Raw genomic sequence first — 16,362 nt, forward strand, 5'->3', positions numbered from 1 at the left:
CAAATGGATATTCCAAATGGACAATGACCCCAAGCATACTTCCAAAGTTGTGGCAAAATGGCTTAAGGACAACAAAGTCAGGGTATTGGAGTGGCCATCACAAAGGCCTGACATCAATTCCATAGAAAATTTGTGGGCAGAACTGAAAAAGAGTGTGCGAGCAAGGAGGCCTACAAACCTAACTAAGTTACAGCAGCTCTGTCAGGAGGAATGGGCCAAAATTCACCCAACTTATTATGGGAAGGTTGTGGAAGGCTACCCAAAATGTTTGACCCAAGTTAAACAATTTAAAGGCAATGCTACCAAATACTAATTGAGTGTATGTAAACTTCTGACCCACTGGGAATGTGATACAATATATAAAAGCTGAAATAAATCATTCTCTCTACTATTATTCGGACATTTCACATTTTTAAAATAAAGTGGTGATCTTAACTGACCTAAGACAGGGAATATTTATTAGGATTAAATGTCAGGAATTGTGAAAACTGAGTTTAAATGTATTTGGCTAAGGTGTATGTAAACTTCCGACTTCAACTGTAAGTATTCAGACCTTTTGCTATGTGACTCCAAATTGAGCTCAGGTGCATCCCGTTTCCATTTATCTATGGTAAATTCAATTAATTGGACATGATTTGGAAAGGCACACACCTGTCTATATAAGGTCCCAAAGTTGACCGTGCATGTCAGAGCAAAAACCAAGACACGAGGTCGAAGGAATTGACCGTTGAGCTCCGAGACAGGATCGTGTCAAGGCACAGATCTGGGGAAGGGTACCAAAAAATGTCTGCAGCATTGAAGGTCCCCAAGAACACAGTGGCCTCCATCATTTTTAAATGGAAGATGTTTGGAACCACCAAGAATTTTCCTAGAGCTGGTCGCCCGGCCAAACTGAGCAATCGGGGGAGAAGGGCCTTGGTCAGGGAGGTGACCAAGAACCCGATGGTCAATCTGACAGAGCTCTAGAGTTCCTCTGTGGAGATGGGAGAACCTTCCAGAAAGACAACCATTTCTGCCCACTTTTTTTTGTATCCATTTTAGAATAAGGTTGTAACATAACAAAATATGGAAAAAGTTTAGGGGTATGGAAACTTTCCAAAGGCACTGTATTTAGCCTTTCACAAGGATATGAAGCATATGTAGCATATTGCAGCATGAATGTGTAGTAAATGTGTAGCATAAATACTCTCTTCCAAATTACATGAAGGTCGATGTGTTAGCATCTATGTGGAGGATACTGGCCTGGGTGCAATATGGTAAGGAATAGGATTAAATAAATGCTTTTGATTCTTCGAATTGCTACCATTTGTTGGTCCCCATTCCTACTCTTTGACCTTGTTGTGACCCGAAAATTCATAACTGGCCATTAGCCTCAGTAAATCAATTCAGGGATGAGTTGTATGCCAGCAAACCAAGACGCTCACCAAGACGTTGCTGCTGCTAAACAATTTGATCTTCCTGTCATGGTTGAAGTTTTACAACAAATGTAAGGCAATATAAAACTAGTGGTGTTGTGTGATGCACATCCTCCAACCCCAGTCAACCTCCTAGACTTTAGACCTGCAAACAAGTTCATGTTGGTATACTTTATTTAACCTATATTTAGCTGGGGAGTCATTGCTAAAGTCTGCCATTTTAAATATACAACTGACAGCGAGTATAAGTGACACTTTGTCAATGACTTGCGATAATACTTTTCCCCACCTTGACTCTCATCACTTTCAGTACTTTCCCTTGCCGCCCACACAGAGAAAGTCTCGGGTCACAAACACTGGTAAAGGAGGAAGAGAGTCTGCCATATAAATGATCAAGAGCATGTTGTAGTCCTTTTGAAGTTATATTCCAATAATATATAAAGTATGATGCTTTTACATCTATGGGAAGTTATTTTGGGCCCTCCACAGGTTAGGTCCCCTAAGCCCTCCTGGTGATACAACTCCATGATGGCACCAAGGGAAGCCAAGGCACTCTTTCATCCTGTGTCATTTCCTGACCTAAATGAATGAATGAATGAATGAATGGAGGGACATGAGTGACTAGGACAGATAAGACAATAGTTAGCTTTAAAATATAATTTTGACACAGTTTGACGCTTAACAGCAAATCATTGACACTTGAAAGATGCCCAATGTTCATAGAATCTCCTCTACCCATTAACTACAAAGGACATCCTTTCAGTTAAGTAATTTTGGTGGGAACTTGAAAATATTTAAAAGAGAGCAAATCACTCAAATATTATACTGCAAGACCTTCAGCAGGTAGAGACAGAGTAGTTACTAATCATACTGTTGACTGGACACCCAATAACATAAAGGCTAGTTAGGTCTACTACTGGACAATTCTCTTTGCAAAATTGTGGACTGACTTTTGTTCATAATTTCTCAATTTGAATTTCTGAAGCTTGTGGAACAATAATGTTTATAGAAGAGCGGATTATAACACTTTTTAAAAGGAACTTTCACCACACCTGTACATACTGGAGTGTGTTCTTCAGTTTTGGACTGTGTATAGCCTTCCTGGGACCCACCATATTGGACTTGCGATGTCAAACCCAGTCTACACTGAGCCAGATCACCTGGGTCTTCTTCTCCCAGCAGTTCTGCCTGCTCATCGGCAGCTCGATCGGAGGGGTCTTCAAGAAAACGTGAGTGACTATTCAAACAGTTCTCTGATCCCTGTGTGAAGCATAGGGTCGAAAAAATCTGGGAACTTAAAAAAAAAAATCTGGTTTTCCCGAAATCCCGGTTGGTGGATTCCCGAAATCCATAATGTGCAACCCTATACTTTTGGAAAAAATGGTGCTATCTAGAACCAAAAGTGTTCTTCGGCTGTCCCCATAGGAGAAACCTTTGAAGAACCCCTTTTGGTTCCAGGTAGAACCCTTTTGGATTCCATTTAGAACCCTTTCCACAGAGAGTTCTACCTGGAATCAAAAAGGGTTCTCCTACAGTATGGGAACTGTGTTCCTTGGATTCTCACTTTAAACCAATTCATGACAAAAAGATAGCTGTAATTTAAAGGGCTTTCTACGTAGTTCTAGGTACTGCATTTTTTTTTCATGCACTGGAAACAGAGTTCAGTAGCTTCTTTTTGCTTAAACTGTGAAATCACTGTGCAGAACCCTTAAGAGTGTGAGGGTTTGTGTATGCATCAGTTGGCAATTATCTCTGTAGCCTATTCTATCAACAGTGAGCCCCTAGCCAGCAGGCCTTTGCATATTTCAACCATAGTGTTGGCATACATCTTGTTCAATGTTTGAGCCATTCAAACCTCTAGTATATGTGTATGTTATTTCTAGTAGTAATAACTCCTCCCCTCTCTCCCAAAGGTTGTTCAGTGCTCTAGCTGCACTGTTCTTGTCCTCGCTACTCATCTCTATAATATTTGCCATCATCCCCCTCTGCCATAATGTGCTGCTGTTGGCTATTGCCATGGCTGTGTCCGGTCTGGCCATGGGCATCATTGACACCATCGCCAACATCCAGCTGGTCGCCATATATCAGAAGGACTCGGCTGTCTTTCTCCAGGTGAGAGAGTAACTATGCCCAGTTCAGTTCAGCTTTCAGAATATACCCAAAGTGCATTATATTTAGAATGAATGATAGAAACTTTGTTGTTTTTGCAGGCCCTCCACTTCTTCATTGGGTTCGGGGCGCTGGTGAGTCCTCTGATTGCTGATCCCTTCCTGTCTGAGACAGGCTGCAGGGTCGGGAACGTGACAGAAAATGTGACCGAGATCATGCACCACTTCAGGAACACGCTGAGGAACAGCCCCATTGTGATGCACAACGTGTCCGTGGACCACCTGCCCCTAGCAGAGGAGCCAGAGGAGTCCATCGTGTCCTACGCCTTCTGGATCATGGCAATGATCAATGTAAGATCTTGGAAAAGCATAGTGAGGTGAAATATAGTGTGTAAGCTCAAGCATAATGCTCCTAATATTGATTCCGCTCACTCTTAACTTTTAATAATGTTGATTGATTATTGCAAAGGCTTTGATCCAAGATTTTACATTTTTTCCCATGATACATCATTTGAATGATATTTTCCTCTCCCAGCTGCCAGTGCCAATGGCAGTGTTATTCCTGATGTACCAGGAGCAGTTGATCCCCTGCTGCCGCAGCACCACACCTCATTTGCTGGACAAAGACGAGCTGGCCATGGAGAACCAGGGGGCCGAGGGGCCTGACACAGAACCTAAAGACCAGGAGGAGGGAGGAGGTAAAGGGCAAAACTTAGTGTTTTGGATCTGATCTGAACTCCTCATTTCCTTTATAAGATGACAGTATAACCAAGATAATTTTAAAATTATAATACTTGGATCACATCAAAGTCTCAGAGTTTGGATCAGTTGAGAATTCACACCTACTGTACTAGCCAAGTGGTTTAGATCTCTCCTAATGTTTCTCTCGGTTTGCAGGTCATGGGGATATCTTCAGCTGCTGTCAGAATAACAACCTGCGTGAGTTGCCTGTGTCCTTCTTTGGGATTCATATCGTTGGTGGAATGGTCCTGTTCATGACCGATGGCATTGTGGTGAGTAGTACAGATTCTGTTATAACTATGCAGTCTGCTCCATATTAGTGTATGTATGCAGCAATGGATTCATCTGTGGACCTTCACTTTCTATTCCTAGGGTGCGTATGCAGGCTTTGTGTACACATATGCAGTGTCTCCCCCCATTTCTCTACCTAATAAGACTGCGGGATACCTGGTCAGTATCTTCTGGGCAGCCATTACTGCAGGACGTCTGGTGTCCATCCCTCTCACCTTCCGCTTCCAGCCCGTTCGACTGCTCATGATTAATCTGGTAATGCCAATGATAGAATATTTTATTAATCCCTAAAGAAAATGTATTAACATTAATGAAGGTGTGTAATAAAATATTTATTGTCTTTCAATTCCAATATGTTTATATTTAAATGGGCATTTCTCTCAATAATTGATTGTCTATATATCCAATTGAAGTCTTTCTTCATCTCTGCAGGCTGGTGTCATTGTCACAGTGTTGTTGCTGCTCGTCCTCGACACCAGCAGTATATTCCTGTTTGTTGGGACCACTCTACTGGGCCTGTTCCTCAGCAGCATCTTCCCCTGTATGCTGGCTTACACTGAGGACATCCTGGACTACCAAGGTACATTCATCAATCACCAGCACAATAAGTGTCAATGACTCAGTAACAACACAGTGACGACTCAGTAACAACACAGTAACGACTCAGTAACAACACAGTAACGACTCAGTAACAACACAGTAATAGAGTGGTTTGATAAATGATGAGATACTACAGTATATAATCTCTCTGTTTTACTCTCCTTCTCTTTTCTCTCTTGGCAGGATGTGCAACCTCAGTTCTGGTAACAAGTGCTGGGATGGGAGAAATGGTCATGCAAGTCCTTGTTGGATCGGTAAGACTGCACAGAGACGTAGTATATGTTAAAGAGAGGGGAAGATAAACAGTCTAATATTGTGCTTTGCATTCTCCAGATCATCCAGAGTGAAGGCAGCTATAGTTTCCTGCTCTGTGGCATGATCATCGGTTGTATGGGCTCCATCCTCTTCTTCGGGCTGCTGTTCTTACATCGCATGCACAGGAAATACCTCACTGGTACTAGGACCTCCTCAGCCATATCACAGTTGAACAAACTGTACATAGAGAAAAAAGTACATAATTTATCTGTAACCCATCTGTTCACATTCTAACCTTTCTCCCCCCACAGGAACCTCAGTGAAGTCAGCCATGGTGGAGGAGCTCCCACCAGCAGCAGCAGCAGTAGACAGTAAAACAGAACAGAAGGAGAGTAGCTGAGAGGATATGTAGCTGGGGCCATTTGATGCCCAGTATTGTTATTGACCAACAATGTAAAGAGGAAGAAAACACGCTGTTAGTGAAGACAAATACATACAGTACCAGGACCTGTGTAATGTTTTATCCATCCTGAAGGCTGCAATAGCCAGAGGAGTGAATAAGTCATGTTTAAGTTATTAATATATTCCAAATGATTTAGTCCCTCCTTTTTTCCTTCCTGAAAATGCCGCTACTGCTTCTTATTCCAATCATCATCATCCCTTTAGATATGCTAATGTTACCTTCTGTTTAAAGCCCCTATAGATAATTACTTTGTAATAAGTGTGTGAGCAAGGGGTAGTTAGGTTATAGTATATGAAAATAATGTGCTTTATTTTCAAGGCATTTGGATTGGTATGCATTGTTGCTCATTGTCACAATGTTGAAATGTTTAAAAAAAAATGAACATGAGTTGAATGACTACTTTTTTTATTTCAACAGATAAGACAGTGAACTCTATTTTGCTTTCATTAATAGTTGTTCACAAGAAGGGGATAATTCAAAACATTTTAGAACAATTTATTGAAATAAGTCTTTTTTTTTATTGCTATCTGAAATATAATGTAGGATATATACTCAAAAAGGGATGCCTCCAGTTCTAAAATGGAGGATATCTGACCATGAAATATCACCTGTCATTCTGAAATAGGGACTTTAGGACCAGTTGCAGCAAGAGCATGAGGTGTCGAAGACCAGGCCAGTAGCACAGTACTGGAAGTAGGTCTTGCCCTGACTGCAGTTGTAGAACTGGTTCTTGTTCTTGGGGTCGGCGTACAGCCCAGCGGCCTTGCCAACACAGAAGTTACTGTCCATGCCACTGGTCCCACTGGTGTTCCCACCGCTCGAGCTGCCTCCACTGGAACTGCCTCCGCTCGAGCTGCCTCCAGAGTCCCCACCATCATCACCTCCATTGGTAGTTCCCTTAATAAGGGGCAGGGGAGTTGCAGGGGGATTGCAAGCTGAAATGGATATTTAAAAAATAAAACAAATTTAAAGAACATATTTTAGGTGTTTGATATAATTCTGTAGCACAGCAGTCAGAGATGTCATACATTTCTGCTATCGAACCCAATCTAGTGTGCAGGTCCTTACGTGCTGATTCCAGATTGAGGCCTTTCTTGAGGACGTTGATGAGAGGATATTTTCCCTGGCCACAGTAGGTGCCGGTATAGTCATCCATATCAAGAGTCCAGACCATGGCTCCTCCAAAGTTGTTCTTCTTCAGCCAGTCAACCTATAAACAGTGGTGTAAAGTAACTAAGTACAAATTCTTTGAACTAATACTTAAGTAGTTTTTTGGGGTATCTTTACTATTTATATTTTTATTACTTTTACTCCACTACATTCCTAAAGAAAATATATACTTTTTAGTCCCATACATTTTCCCTGACACCCAAAAGTACTTGTTACATTTCGAATGCTTAGGCAGGACAGCAATATGGTCCAATTCACACACCTATTAATATAACGCATTGTCATTCCTACCCACTGAGCACACACTGGTTGTTTCCACGTCATTTCATTGAAATGACCTTGAACCAACGTAGAATAGACATTGACGTGCCCAGCATGTACTGCCTCTGATCTGGAGGACTCACTAAACACAAATACTGCATTTGTAAATTATGTATGAGTGTTTGAGTGTGCCCCTGCAGTCAGTAAATAAATAAAAACTAGAAAATGTTGCCATCTGGTTTGCTTTATATGAGGAATTTGATGTATAGCTTTTACTTTTACTCAAGTTGACAATTGAGTACGTTTTTCACCACTGTACTTAAGTACCAGATACATTTAGACTTTTACTCAAGTAGTATTTTACTAGCTGACTTTTAATCATTTTCTATTAAGGTATCTTTACCTTTACTCAAGTATGACTATTGAGTACCTGTTCCACAACTGCCTATAGACAGCTAGAGGCACAACGTAAAATGTTAGCTGGCAAAAAGGTGCAACATGTTTTGTGGAGTTCAACACATGCAGAGAAACCCGGTTGAACAACTTGATGCACTACTATAAGGTAATCCCTAGAGAGCAGCCACACTAATAATTTCTATGTTATGAATGCACATTCATGTGCAGTGCAATATTGATGCTGTCGTGTGTGTTGAATTTACTTGTGTATATAAAAGCATGCCATAAATACATATTTTTCATATTACCATCTTAAGGGTGTGTGTGCTGGAAACACATTTAGCAGACTGTTTGATCGAGTCTCGCCACTCACGTTTTATACACTGAGTGTACGAATCATTAAGAACACCTTCCTAATATTGAGTTGACCCCGTTTTGCCCTCAGAACAGCCTCTATTTGTCAGGGCATGGACTCGACAAGGTGTTGGAAGAGATCTATAGGGATGGGGGCCCAGGTTGACTCCAATGCTTCCCATAGTTGTGTGAAGTTGGCTGGATGTCCTTTGGGTGGTGGACCATTCTTGATACACACGGAAACTGCTGAGCGTGAAAACCAATCACCATTGTAGTTCTTGACACACTCAAACCGGTGTGCCTGGCACCTACTTCCATACCTCGTTCAAAGGTGCTTAAATCATTTTCTTGCCCATTCACCCTCTGAATGGCACACATAGACTATCTATGTCTCAATTGTCTCCTCCCCTTCATCTACACTGATTGAAGTGGATTTAACAAGTGACATCAATAAGGGATCATAGCTTTCACCTGGATTCATCTGGTCAGTCTATGTCACGGAAAGAGCATGTTCCTAGTGTTTTGTACACTCAGTGTATGTCACCATAATGCTTAAAAAAAAGTAGTTTCACATTGCAACAAATACTATTTTTTTATTGTATTGTTCTTACCTTGATCCCAAAGCTCTTGACATTGTCATAGCCCACCCACTGGGTTCCTTTGTAGGCGTACGGCACGTCCTGTGGTGCGTCCCAAACCTCAGTGGCTCCGTCTTTCAAAAACCCACAGATCTGTGATACAGTTGAAGTCGGAAGTTTACATACACCTTATCCAAATACATTTAAACTCAGTTTTTCACAATTCCTGACATTTAATCCAAGTAAAAATTCCCTGTCTTAGGTCAGTTAGGATCACCACTTTATTTTAAGAATGTGAAATGTCAGAATAATAGTAGAGAGAATGATTTATTTCAGCTTTTATTTTTCATCACATTCCCAGTGAATCAGAAGTTTATATACACTCAATTAGTATTTGGTAGCATTGCCTTTAAATTGCTTAACTTGGGTCAAACGTTTCAGGTAGCCTTCCACAAGCTTCCCACAATAAATTGGGTGAATTTGGGCCCATTCCTGTAACTGAGTCAGGTTTGTAGGCCTCCTTGCCCTTGCACACTCTTTTCCAGTTCTGCCCACAAATTTTCTTGGATTGAGATCAGGGCTTTGTGATGGCCACTCCAATATCTTGACTTTGTTGTCCTTAAGCCATTTTGCCACAACTTTGGAAGTATGCTTGGGGTCATTGTCCATTTGGAAGACCCATTTGCGACCAAGCTTTAACTTCCTGATTGATGTCTTGAGATGTTGCTTCAATATACCCACATCATTGTCCTTCCCTCATGATGACATCTATTTTGTGAAGTGCACCAGTACCTCCTGCAGCAAAGCACCCCCACAACATGATGCTGCCACCCCCGTGCTTCACAGTTGGGATGGTGTTCTTCGGCTTGCAAGCATCCCCCTTTTTCCTCCAAACATAACGATGGTCATTATGGCCAAACAGTTCTATTTTTGTTTCATCAGACCAGAGGACATTTCTCCATAAAGTACGATCTTTGTCGCCATGTGCAGTTGCAAACCGTAGTCTGTCTTTTTTATGGCAGTTTTGGAGCAGTGGCTTCTTCCTTGCTGAGCGGCCTTTCAGGGTATGTTGATATTGGACTTGTTTTACTGTGGATATAGATACTTTTGTACCTGTTTCCTCCAGCATCTTCACATGGTCCTTTGCTGTTGTTCTGGGATTGATTTGCACTTTTCGCACCAAAGTACATTCATCTGTAGGAGATAGAACGCGTCTCCTTCCTGAGCGGTATGATGGCTGGTGTTTATACTTGCGTACTATTGTTTGTACAGATGAACGTGGTACCTTCAGGCGTTTGGAAATTGCTCCCAAGGATGAACCAGACATGTGGAGGTCTACAATGTTTTTCCTGATGATTTTCCCATGATGTCAAGCAAAGAGGCACTGAGTTTGAAGGTAGGCCTTGAAATACATCCACAGGTACACCTCCAATTGACTCAAAAAATATGTAAATTAGCCTATCAGAAGCTTCTAAAGCCATGACATAATTTTCTGGAATTTTCCAAGCTGTTTAAAGGCACAGTCAACTTAGTGTATGTAAACTTCTGACCCACTGGAATTATGATACAGTGAATTATAAGTTAAATAATCGGTCTGTAAACAACTGTTGGAAAAATTACTTGTGTCATGCACAAAGTAGATGTCCTAACCGACTTGCCAAAACTGTAGTTTGTTAACAAGAAATTTGTGGAGTGGTTGAAAAACGAGTTTTAATGACTCCAACCTAAGTGTATGTAAACTTCCGACTTCAACTGTACATGAAAACACAGGGAATCAACAACACCTATCTCCATCAAGTGTCATCACTTTCTTTTGTTGTTCTTGAAAGTACACTGAACAAAAATATAAACGCAAAATGTAAAGTGTTGGTCCTATGTTTCATGAGCTGAAATAAAAGATCCCAGAAATGTTCCAGACGCACAAAAAGCTTATTTCTCTCAAATTGTGTGCACAAATTTGTTTACACCCCTATTAGTGAGCATTTCTCCTTTGCCGAGATAATCCAGCCACCGGACAGGTATAACAGATCAAGAAGCTGATAAAACAGCAGGATCATAACACAGGTGCACCTTGTGCTGGGGACAATAAAACGGCACTCTAAAATGTGAAGTTTTGTCACACAACACAATGCCACAGATGTCTTAAGTTTTGAGGGAGCATGCAATTGGCATGCTGACTGCAGTCATGTCCACCAGAGCTGTTGCCAGAGAATTGAATGTTCATTTCTCTACCATAAGCCGACTCCAACGTAGTTTTAGAGAATTTGGCAGTACGTCCAACCGGCTTCACAATCGCAGACTACGTGTATGGTGTTGTGTGGGCGTGTGGTTTGCTGATGTCAACGTTGTGAACAGAGTTCCCCATGATGGCGGTGGGGTTATGGTATGGGCAGGCATAAGCTACGAACAACGAACACAATCTCATTTTACTGATGGCAATTCAAATGCACAAAAATACTATGACGAGGTCCTGAGGGCTTTAGTGAGGCTTTAAAGGTATCTGTGACCAACAGATGCATATCTCTATTCCCAGTCATGTGAAATCCATAGATTAGGGCCTAATGAATTTATTTCATCATATGAACTGTAACTCAGTAAAATCAATGAAATTGTTCCATGTTGCGTTTATATTTTTGTTCAGTATGATTTCCCTTGTTATGATAAAGCCATCAAATAAGAAGCAACCAGTTGAGTCGAAGTTGAGATACAATTGAAACCAGATCATAAGGAGGCCCTCAACAGTTAGAGTTCACTTTTTATGATGTAAGAAATAAATATCACCATTTAAAGTACCTCAAAGTAAGCCAGCTCTCCAGCCTCCTGTGTGTATTTGCCTGGAGTTCCAGCCCCGGCAATAGATGCTCCGATTCCGTTGTCAGCTGCATTCGTCAGGGTGAACGTGTTGCCGTAGGTGGGGAACCCAACGATCAGTTTCTCTGCTGGGGCTCCATGGTTCTTCCAGTAGTTCATAGCATAGTCCTGAAACACAATTATATGTTAGTGTTTGCTGCCTGCTGGGTTAACTTCGCTCTTCAGCAGACTCATCACACCCACAAAGAGCCATCCACCCTTGTCCTGACATACTCACCACATTGAAGTAGATGAAGCCACCATTGTCAGCAGGGCTCTTGTACATGGGGCTGCACTCTCCAGTGAAGGGATCCCAGGAGCCGTGGAAGTCATATGACATGACATTGATCATGTCCAAGGCCCTAGAGGTTGCAAAAGTGGCAAACTGTTATTATATGGTCAGTATCATAGCCTGAATAGCAGTAATATCTTTTTGAGAAAGACAATGACTGTATGGTAGTATACAGGCTACAAAGTACAGTAGATAGGCCACTACAGAGTGAGTGTAGAGTGGATAGGTAACTACAGAGTGGATGGTGCCTACTGTCCAAGTTTAGGGATTTCGTAAGCAGAGCTGATGGTATCCCTTCCAGCGGAGACAGCAGCAGACAGCAGGAGACGGGCCTTGTTAGTCTGCTTAGCCTCCTTCTCAAATGCTGCCCTCATTTCCTGTTATCAACACTTTTTATTTATTTAACCTTTATTTAACTACGCAAGTCAGTATTAGGGTTTTACTATTTACTCAATAACTATTGCAACAGAAAAATATTAAACTCTCAGTTGTATTATTGTTGTTCTTGTTTAGTCAACTTTACCTCCACAAGAACAGAGTAGAGCTGCTGATCCTGAGGAGGGCTCCCTCTGTTGGCTGGGTACTCCCAGTCGATGTCCAGACCATCAAACTCATACTTCCTCAGAAACACTATCACAGAGTTGATGAAGGTCTGGCGGTTGGTGGGGCTGGCCACCATGGCAGAGAATCTGATGGGGGAATAGAATGACTCTAATCACGTTTCCATCCACAGTTTTTAGGCGAGTAAAGTCATACCTTATAAAAAAAAATCACGACAGCTGTGATGGAAACATTACCTTTCGCTTAAATGTTATAAAAGCCTACAGATAATTTGTTCGTTTGACATGGTGGAATCGTTTTGTATCTGTAAAATTATGTTTTGCAAGATATGGCGGTGGAAACGCCTTTATGCTCAAATAATAATATAATGACCATCATATTGAAGTAAACTTGGGAGTCACGCGATGATATGGTGTGTGTGGTCATCCCACTACGACTCGGGAAAGCATGCAGTTTATTAGGCTACAGATTAAATACAGTATGAACTTCACAGGGTGGTGAAAGTGTACAGTGATGAGTTTGATGCTTCTTTCAATTAATATCGAGGGAATTATTTTATTGACATGATGATCGATGCTCTTAACCATAATAATCTCATAATGTAGACTGGCCTACCGGCACTGTCGGCCTATCTGCGAGCTGTTGGATAGATCGCACATTCCAAGACCATATTTGCTATTTTGCGCAACAGTTTATGTGACAAAACTATCAGTAGAGTCGAAATGCAATGGAAACAGATTGAACTTCAGATTTGTATTCGGTACATGAAAATGTAAGCGAAAAAGTACATCTTATCTGCAACAAGTCTGTTTGTGGAAACACAACTGGGGGAAAATACATATTTTCATCATGCCAATTTTAGAATATTCGCATGAAAAAAATCTGCGAATATTCTGATGATCTATAGAGAGAAATAGAGGGAAATAGAGAGACACTGATGGCCGTTATCAAGAGGAAAGTATGCGAACAGATATAACGGATCATCTTACCCAGAAGAGCCGAAGTTCCATCCTCCAACAGACAGAAGAGTCTTCAAGTTGCCATTCCTGTTGAAATACAATATGTTATTCCATAGTAAGGGAAATTAAAGTAATAAATTGATGACATTTGTCTCTCGACACAATCTCATGACGTGTTAGTTTCTCAGTAGGGGCTCACTGGTTCTTCAGGCCATTGAACTGGCTATAGAGCTCTACGTCATTCCACTCGAAGGTGGCCAGTTCGTTGTTCTTCATGGTGGCGAAGGCGTAGAGAAGATGGGTACACAGACATGGGTCAATGTCATTGGGCATGTAAATGGCGGGGGGTGGTCTGTACTGTGCCCAGTTTGTGAAGTAGCATGACAAAATGTAGGAGGACCCTGAGACACAAGTTAAAACAGGATATGAATAGTTTGATATTTGCTCATTCACTTGTTTATAGGATTGAATTACTTCATTTTCAACTATAGTCTCATAATCCACTTAGATTACATATTCTATTGCCCCATATTTAGTAAATTACAGATGTAGGATCTTAATTTGATCACCCTGTTGCAGGATAACTTTCCATCAATGCAGGAAATGTAAAACATGTGGTGTATTTGAGGTTTTAAAAGGCTTCTGAAGTTTGTAATTTTCACTTAGACATTTCAGACTAGATTTTACCTTGTGAAAAATGCATAAACCACTACAAAAATGAATGTAAATTAATTATAATCCACATAATAATTCACATTTCCTGTTACTGCAGGATTATTTTCCTGCTATAGTAAACTGGCTCAAATTAAGATACTACATACAGTATGCACTGTACTTGGTCTATGGACCACAACTGAGTTCAATTGAGACCCCTATCCCCAGCCTACAAAGAGTTTGTGTTCTGGAGTCCACTTACCGAGCTGTGCATGCAGCAGCAGGGCTAGAGCTATGGAAAGAGAAGACACAGATTACATTTTGTTATGCATACATTGGATGCATACCATACAATAATGTAGTGTTGAGCTTTCACCATAACTACTTACCCGTCACAAACAGAACTTTGCCCATGATTGCTTGAATAAAGACTGTGTCTATGGTTACCACTTTTATACAATCTGCATTTGTTCAAAACGCCTTGACATGCATTTTTGCAATAAAAGGGAATATTTACTAAAGATTATTGTGCATTACCAAAGATTAACATATTTGCTGGCTGTGAGGTGTGATTACCTATCTTTCCATTATGTTCTGCAGGTACACTGCCAAATTGGATTTCTCCTTGTGTGAAGGACTTTTATGATAGATTGTTTCATGAACATACTGATCATAACAGTAACTAACAAGTACACGTGGCCTACTTTGGGCCTTGTTTTGGTTGATACTTGGCACCTAAGAAAAGATGTATGCAAATACAGTGGGGCAAACAAGTATTTAGTCAGCCACCAATTGTGCAAGTTCTCCCACTTAAAAAGATGAGAGAGGCCTGTAATTTTCATCATAGGTACACTTCAACTATGACAGACAAAATGAGAAAAAAATCCAGAAAATCACATTGTAGGATTTTTAATGAATTTATTTGCAAATTATGGTGGAAAATAAGTATTTGGTCACCTACAAACAAGCAAGATTTCTGGCTCTCACAGACCTGTAACTTCTTCTTTAAGAGGCTCCTCTGTCCTCCACTCGTTACCTGTATTAATGGCACCTGTTTGAACTTGTTATCAGTATAAAAGACACCTGTCCACAACCTCAAACAGTCACACTCCAAACCCCACTATGGCCAAGACCAAAGAGCTGTCAAAGGACACCAGAAACACAATTGTAGACCTGCACCAGGCTGGGAAGACTGAATCTGCAATAGGTAAGCAGCTTGGTTTGAAGAAATCAACTGTGGGAGCAATTATTAGGAAATGGAAGACATACAAGACCACTGATAATCTCCCTCGATCTGGGGCTCCACGCAAGATCTCACCCCGTGGGGTCAAAATGATCACAAGAACGGTGAGCAAAAATCCCAGAACCACACGGGGGGACCTAGTGAATGACCTGCAGAGAGCTGGGACCAAGTAACAAAGCCTACCATCAGTAACACACTACGCCGCCAGGGACTCAAATCCTGCAGTGCCAGACGTGTCCCCCTGCTTAAGCCAGTACATGTCCAGGCCCGTCTGAAGTTTGCTAGAGAGCATTTGGATGATCCAGAAGAAGATTGGGAGAATGTCATATGGTCAGATGAAACCAAAATAGAACTTTTTGGTAAAAACTCACCTCGTCGTGTTTGGAGGACAAAGAATGCTGAGTTGCATCCAAAGAACACCATACCTACTGTGAAGCATGGGGTGGAAACATCATGCTTTGGGGCTGTTTTTCTGCAAAGGGACCAGGACGACTGATCCATGTAAAGGAAAGTATGAATGGGGCCATGTATCGTGAGATTTTGAGTGAAAACCTCCTTCCATCAGCAAGGGCATTGAAGATGAAACGTGGCTGGGTCTTTCAGCATGACAATGATCCCAAACACACCGCCCAGGCAACGAAGGAGTGGCTTCGTAAGAAGCATTTCAAGGTCCTGGAGTGGCCTAGCCAGTCTCCAGATCTCAACCCCATAGAAAATCTTTGGAGGGAGTTGAAAGTCCGTGTTGCCCAGCAACAGCCCCAAAACATCACTGTTCTAGAGGAGATCTGCATGGAGGAATGGGCCAAAATACCAGCAACAGTGTGTGAAAACCTTGTGAAGACTTACAGAAAACGTTTGACCTCTGTCATTGCCAACAAAGGGTATATAACAAAGTATTGAGATAAACTTTTGTTATTGACCAAATACTTATTTTCCACCATAATTTGCAAATCAATTCATAAAAAATCCTACAATGTGATTTTCTGGATTTTTTAAAATCATTTTGTCTGTCATAGTTGAAGTGTACCTATGATGAAAATTACAGGCCTCTCTCATCTTTTTAAGTGGGAGAACTTGCAAAATTGGTGGCTGACTAAATACTTTTTTGCCCCACTGTATTGGCACTGAGAATTTAGGGGAACACAATATCCCAAATAATCAAACTACAGGT

General features: G+C 41.2%; 2 protein-coding genes across 2 annotated transcripts; one reads left to right on the forward strand and one right to left on the reverse strand.

The window, feature by feature from the left end:
• Positions 1-2,227: 2,227 nt before the first annotated feature.
• On the forward strand, positions 2,228-6,260 carry mfsd4ab (major facilitator superfamily domain containing 4Ab). Its single transcript, XM_071372309.1, has 10 exons — positions 2,228-2,644; positions 3,329-3,527; positions 3,626-3,874; positions 4,059-4,221; positions 4,421-4,536; positions 4,637-4,810; positions 4,988-5,135; positions 5,339-5,409; positions 5,489-5,609; positions 5,722-6,260. The coding sequence occupies exons 1-10, from the start codon at positions 2,415-2,417 to the stop codon at positions 5,808-5,810; spliced, it is 1,560 nt and encodes a 519-aa protein (XP_071228410.1). The 5' UTR covers positions 2,228-2,414; the 3' UTR covers positions 5,811-6,260.
• A 1-nt stretch (position 6,261) lies between these two features.
• LOC139557472 (acidic mammalian chitinase-like) lies at positions 6,262-14,412 on the reverse strand. The gene is made up of 11 exons (XM_071372310.1): positions 14,338-14,412; positions 14,211-14,240; positions 13,494-13,695; positions 13,325-13,381; positions 12,298-12,463; positions 12,027-12,151; positions 11,721-11,844; positions 11,426-11,611; positions 8,666-8,785; positions 6,942-7,083; positions 6,262-6,808 (listed from the first exon to the last, which is right to left on the reverse strand). Exons 1-11 carry the CDS (start codon positions 14,360-14,362, stop codon positions 6,504-6,506), a joined length of 1,482 nt encoding a protein of 493 aa, XP_071228411.1. The 5' UTR covers positions 14,363-14,412; the 3' UTR covers positions 6,262-6,503.
• Positions 14,413-16,362: the final 1,950 nt, after the last annotated feature.

The sequence above is a fragment of the Salvelinus alpinus genome, chromosome 28 (assembly GCF_045679555.1).
Source record: "Salvelinus alpinus chromosome 28, SLU_Salpinus.1, whole genome shotgun sequence".
In the NCBI taxonomy this organism is placed as follows: Eukaryota; Metazoa; Chordata; class Actinopteri; order Salmoniformes; family Salmonidae; genus Salvelinus; species Salvelinus alpinus.